Source organism: Mastomys coucha, unplaced genomic scaffold, assembly GCF_008632895.1.
Source record: "Mastomys coucha isolate ucsf_1 unplaced genomic scaffold, UCSF_Mcou_1 pScaffold20, whole genome shotgun sequence".
NCBI classification, from domain to species: Eukaryota; Metazoa; Chordata; class Mammalia; order Rodentia; family Muridae; genus Mastomys; species Mastomys coucha.
This window is the reverse complement of record NW_022196903.1, coordinates 29,399,967-29,406,342: the sequence shown is the minus strand read 5'-3', so window position 1 is coordinate 29,406,342 and position 6,376 is coordinate 29,399,967. Positions and strand designations below refer to the sequence as shown.

The window sequence follows — 6,376 nt, the reverse complement described above, 5'->3', positions numbered from 1 at the left end:
CAGGCTGGCCTCGAACTCAGAAATCCGCCTGTCTCTGCCTCCCAAGTGCTGGGATTAAAGGCATGCGCTGCCACTGCCTGGCTTTGTTCCCCCTTCTTAATCCTTGAGTCCAGGCCTGCTGACCCAGGCTGCAGTTCCCTAACCAACCCCATCCTCTTCTCTGCAGCCTAGAGCCCACAGCTAGACCTGCCCTTGCAGTTAGATGTGGCTTTGCTGCCAGCCCAGTCTCACCCCAATGCTGGAAGCAGGGCAGGCCTCCCCTGGGGCAGAGCAAATCTTTCACTCATCAGAGCTGGCACAACTTGTAGTTGTGAGTGTGCACCTCCTTGTCTGGTGAGTTCTTAAGGGTGTTGCCAGCCGACAATAAGGATGCAGCCAATGTTTACATGCTTGTCGCAGAGCTTGGCTTCCAGCTTCCTGGGAGAACAGAGGTTCAAGACTCCAGAGGTTTCACAGAGATGGGGCTCCCCAGGGCTGTTCTTCATGAACAGATAAAGCTGAGGTGAGCTGCTGCACCTTCCTGAAGGGATCAGAGGAGGGGCAGGAAGGTCGATTTTCCTGAGGCCACTTTTCCTCTGTCAGAGCTCAGGGATAAGTGAAGGAAATGGTCACCTAAGGGACCCAGGGCCTTTTCGGAACCGTTGCAGTTAGTCAAACGGTAGAGAGTACGGGGTCAGCAGGAGTCTGTCTGTCTCAAGGGCTGCAGCAGACAGCATGGAACTTACTTTGGAAGATGTACTTTAGGCGAGTCGTGACTTCCAACTTACAGGTCTTGCCTCTGTCTCTGTACCTGTGAGAGGACACTTGACGTGTGTGTGTGTGTGTGTGTGTGTATGTATGTGTGTGTGTGTGTACACTAAGGAGAGGAAGGGAGAGAAAAAGACTAGGTTGCCAGAGCCAGCCTGGATCCTGCTGCAGTCTTCCTGTGTCAGCCTCCTCGGTGTTGGGAGTAAATACTTGCGACCCCATGCCAGCTCATTATCACTAATAGTGTTTTACAGTTAACATCCAGAAAAGTGAACCTTAGAGAATGGGGTAGCCTTCTGGATAAGCTGGTTCTTATGAGCTCTCCTGTGAGATTCTACAGCCCTTACCTCGCTGGGGAGCAGGCCCTTACAGACAAGAAACTAAAGCCACACAGAGTCAGAATGACATCATAGGATCTAGCAAAAAATGATATGAGAGCTCAGCCAAGGTCACAGGCAGATCTCTGTGAGTTCAAGGCCAGCCTGGTCTACAGTCAGGGCTACCCAGACAAATCCTGTCTCAAAAACAAAGAAATGAATGAAGTATAACATAAAACATTTAACTCATGGGCAGAGTCACTCACTGTTTAACTCATATTTTTGTGCACACACTTGCAAATGAGCATTGTTTAGGCAGAGCAATAGAAATCTGACACTGAATCAGAACCAGTGTTTTCATCTCAATTCTGGATATACAACTGGTCTACTAATCCCGGCACTCAGAAGGCAGAGGCAGGTGGATCTCTGTCAGTTTGAAGTCAGTCTGATCTATGTAGTTTTGGGGCAGCCAGGGCTACATAGTGATTGATGATGGTGATGATGAGATGATGGTGATGATGATGATGATGATGATGATGATGATGATTGTGATAATGGCACATTTGGTGAGTGTGGGTCATGAATCCAATGGCTCATTTCCATCTAAGAGCAATATGAGAAGTCAGTACTTCTGAAGAGGTAACTACAAAACCAGGACCCACTTCAGCAACCAACAAAAGTAGAGGAAAGTCAATGAGGAAAACATTAGAGCCTCAAAAGGAAGTACCCTCTCCTCTCTCCAATAACTTGATGGAGGGCCATACTAAGGAATGGTCAGAGTGGTGTGTCCTAATCTCAAAAGCTGTGTGAACAGGTAAAACAAAATCCAGGACAAAGGTACAAGAAAGAGATGATGTTCCACAGCAAATGTGACATCTATAGGAAATGGATCTGAAACCCACACACCTTGCTTCTTCAGCCCTTCGACTTTCTAACAGAGTCTGCATTGAGCCATCCCAGAGGAGGCCATCTGACCAGGAATCCTGGAGCTGTGGGTGACCATCATGCTCACTGGAGGAAAGACAGGACCTGAGAGCAAGCGGGCATGTAAGCAGAGACAACTCTGCATTGTCATGACATTGACTGTGGGGAGGAGGGATGGGGAGAGCTATTGGTTTTCTATCCTACCAATACCAGTGTTTGAATGCTTTTCTTTTCTTTTCTTTTCTTTTTTTTTTTTTTTTCAAAACATTTGGGGCAAATATGGGCAAATGTGAGCACTTTTATATTTGTAAAGCAGGTGACCGGATGTGCTTTATATACTTTCGGTGCCTTTGTAGATGACTACAATGCTTCTAAGAAGAGATATTATAGAAAAAGGACATGTCCCAGGTTAATGGCAATAGATTTTTTTCATGCCAAGACTCTTCACTTACCACCCTATTCCCAGAGATGTCCTTTGAGGATTTCTGACTCTTCCCAATGAGCACTGACTCTCTGGTAAAGTTGGAGAGCAACAAAAAGAAAGGATCAAGAAAGCCACAGGGAAATAGAAGAGGTAAGAAGCTTCGAGGGAGGAGGTGGGCATCCAATTGCCTTGAGCTCCCCGTCAGAGCACCTTCCTTTGAAACTTAGGGTTAGGCATTCTGCAAAGGGATCTCAAGCAAGCAAGCAAGTTCTTGGCTTCACCATGCCTCCATTTCCTCCCATGCCAAATGGGAATGATAAGAGTTGGACCCAATGAGCTCACTCACTCAAAAATCACTTCAGAACATGTTGAATACGCTTGTTAATGTTATGATTCTTTATTATTTTATCTGTATAACCCCAAATGTTACCAGGGTTCCTGGATTTTGAAAACATTTGGTCAGATTAAATTAGTGAAAGAGATGTCCATTTGCTTCTCCGAAGCCCCGTTGCTCGCAACAGTCTGTCCCTGGTTCAGCATGGGGATTTAAACACAGCTTTGTCTAAAGCACAATGTCAGGCAGGCTGGGAGTGAGGTGTGCCCCAGCAGAGAGGAACCCTCGTGAGCTGACTCAGCTTCAGTATTCTGCATCATAGGGGTATTCTTCCATGTTTACTGTCCTGCAGCCACAAGCATGGAGGAAGCATTAGTGACATCTAAGAGATGGTTCCATGTATCCCAGGTTGTCTCTGAACTTATGTAATGGAGAGCAACTTTGAACTTAGGACCCTCCTGCCTCTTCCTCCAGAGGGCTGAGATTACAGGCATGTGTCACCAGACCTGGTATTATTTACTTATTTTAGTTATTTCTCTTATGTATTGAGTTTATAATTATATCACTCCTCCTCCTCCCTCCAAAATCTGCCATATACCCATCCTTGATCTCTTAGGAATATTTATGCATATACATAAACATATGTGCATGTAACAACAAGGAATAAGAAAGAGGCCATGAACTTGAAAGAGGCCTGGCTTTGTAGACTACTGGGGGATCCAACTCAAGGTTTCACAGACACCAGACAAGAACTCTCTCAACTGAGCCACTTCTCCAGCCTAGGTGTACTGATATGGTGTACATAAAAATGTACTTTCTGTGCTTTCTCGGGCTCCCCTCACCCCACACCATAATCTTCCTCTTTAATTGATGAGCACAGCATTTGAAAAGAGGATAGGGAAGTACGCAGTAGCCAGGCCATCAGAATAAAAATGATAATGATGGTAGTTGGGCAGTGGTGGCGCATGCCTTTAATCCCAGCACTTGGGAGGCAGAGGCAGGTGGATTACTGAGTTCGAGGCCAGCCTGGTCTACAGAGTGAGTTCCAGGACAGCCAGCGCTACACAGAGAAATCCTGTCTTGAAAACAAAAACAAACAAACAAACAAAAAAAGAATGATAATGGTGATACATCATTAGAGACCACCGGGTGCACATCCCAGGGCCTCAAGAACACTGTTTGAGTTCATCCTGCTTTATTGAAAAATGGGAAATCATGTTGAAATCGACGGATTGGTTATTGTACTGTGGTTGTTGTATTAAACAAGGCAAGATAAGCCATGAGCTAGGATCTCTGTATTCGATGGCTATGTGCTGCAACTGTTATTATCATCCCTATTCTGTAGATGAGGAAAGAGAACTGGCAAAGTTACAGATTCACCCAAGGCTTCATAGCTACTGAATGACTGATGTTTGGATTAGAAGCCAACTGAGCTTACCTCTGAGTTCATCAATGTACTACCTGTGCTCATTTATGTGTCTATCTAAACTTAACCTATTTGGTGACCAAACATGTCTCAAGGCAAATCTTTGACTTCTAAATGACGGTTCTGTTCTTGAATTGCGCATATAAAAACCAAAACCAGGGGCTGGCGAGATGGCTCATCGGGTAAGAGCACTGCTCTTCTGAAGGTCCTGAGTTCGGATCCCAGCAACCACATGGTGGCTCACAACCACTTGTAATGAGATCAGATGCCCTCTACTGGGCATCTGAAGACAGCTACAGTGAATTACGCCAGAGCAAGTGGGGTCCGGAGGGAGAAAAAAAAAATCATATGGAAAAAAACAAAACCAACCAAGCACCAAAACCCTATGTGTTAACCTGTTGGCAAATTCAATTGGCTATTTTCTATTGGAAGTCAGGTCCAACTGTTGTCCTTTCTTCCCTGTATTGCTATCACGGGCTCCCTAGCAGAAGTCACTGCGAAATGTTTAAGACATATCTGATCATGCCAGGCTCTGCTCTCATTCTCTCCTGGCTTCTAAGCTCCTTCCACTTTAAAAATCAAAGTCCTCCTCACAGTTCATGCCACTTGTACGCCCGTAGCTTTAAGGCTGTCTCTGAATTCATGTCTTCTCACAATAGCCCTTACTCATCCTCATCGGCTGCAGCTTCACTGGCTTCCTGATTCATGAGCCCTAAATCCACTACACCTCAGGGCATTTGCATCCACTGTTGTAACTGCCAAGAAAGGTGTTGTCCTAATACCACATGGTGCATTTCTCACTTCTTCCAATTGTGACCTTATCAGCAAAACTGTCCTTGGATCATCAGCTATAAAGCCTCTGTCCTACCAAGACGCACCACATCTCATACCTTCTGCTCACTTTATTTTTTTCTATGGCATTTGTTTCTGCCTGACGTACATACCTAGAGTTACTTCAGATATTTCTGGAATACAAGAGTGGAAAACATGACGTTTGTATAGTGTGATATGCCAAGCAACTAGAACATAGTACACATAGCACATTACAGATAAGCCAGTTAGTGAATAAAAGAGTGAATGGATGCTCCGGCCTCCTGCAGAGGAACAGCATATTGTTTCTGAAAACTCTGGCTCTATGGGTGAACTTCAGAGAATTAGTAACAACTGGCAGTCATGACTTCCCATGACTCCAATTTTACTTTTTCATGATTTCCAAAAAACAGCATTTGAAGATAATGTTGCCCCGGATGTCTTGCAAGCCTTCCAGCTAATCCTCTACAACTTCAGAAAGCTCATTTACAATGCTACCCCACTTACTCAGGCAGCAGGCAGGCCCTCCAGTTTCTGTTGAAGCTAAGGATAGTGGCCATCTCCTCATCACTCAACTGGAAGTCAAAGACCTGGAAGGATGAGAGTCCCGAAGCATCCTTAGCAAGGAGAGAGTTGGCACCTGAGGCTGCAGGCATTCCTGTCTGTACACACAGGTTCACACTGCATACAAACCATTTTCTAGATTAAGACTGAATTACATATAGAATTCAGTGTTCCAAAAAAGAGAGACCTTGGACTTGTAGTCACAAAAATCTCAGTCTCTGCAGTGTCTAATCCTTGAGGGATACATGGATTCTTCAGGAAGGACATCTCCTCAAGTCTGGTCCAGCTAAACCTGTTCTCCAGCTAAAAGGTTGCTGCATAGGTCAGTCTGCACTTAGGCAGGATACCTATGGCCCTTGATCTAAATGCTCATGGGAGAGCAAGAGTCTTCGAGGTGGCATAAGGTACACCGGTGCTCAGAGCTTACAGGGCTTCTCTGGGCCCACCCTCAGCCCGTTTGTGGCTCATTGGTGATTTATCTCAGTGCTGTTGAGGCCAGCTCCCTGGGACAAGCGTTCACGAGATGATCAGAAATTAGGGAAGATACACGGGTAACCTGGGAATGGGATGAGAAGAAACCCTACGGGAGTCTTCACACGTCCATATCAGATGATCAGTCACTGTCTTACCTGAATGTTCTCCTGTATACGTGCTGGTGTCACAGACTTTGGGATCACCACCACATTCCTCTGGATGTGGAACCGAATCAGAACCTGTGCACAAAAAGTGAAGAAGGCATGTGTTCACTAAAAGAGGACTGTGGGGGCTGGAGAAATGGCTCAGCGGTTAAGAGCACTGACTGCTCTTCCAGAGGTCCTGAGTTCAATTCC

At 45.6% G+C, this 6,376-nt stretch overlaps 1 protein-coding gene across 5 annotated transcripts in view; it reads right to left on the bottom strand.

Moving 5' to 3' along the window:
* The window catches only part of LOC116098704 (aldose reductase-related protein 2), a 36,111-nt gene that overhangs the window by 2,433 nt on the left and 27,302 nt on the right, over positions 1-6,376 (bottom strand). For 4 of the 5 annotated variants that reach the window (XM_031381463.1, XM_031381460.1, XM_031381459.1 and 1 more), the window contains 3 exons: positions 6,176-6,259; positions 5,490-5,572; positions 2,786-3,092 (listed from right to left, as the gene is read on the bottom strand). In XM_031381463.1, the coding sequence (XP_031237323.1) occupies positions 3,050-3,092; positions 5,490-5,572; positions 6,176-6,259 (210 nt within the window). In that variant the 3' untranslated portion in view covers positions 2,786-3,049. Of the gene's footprint in view, positions 1-2,785; positions 3,093-5,489; positions 5,573-6,175; positions 6,260-6,376 lie in introns of those variants that run through there. The other variant, XM_031381461.1, reaches the window with a different exon arrangement.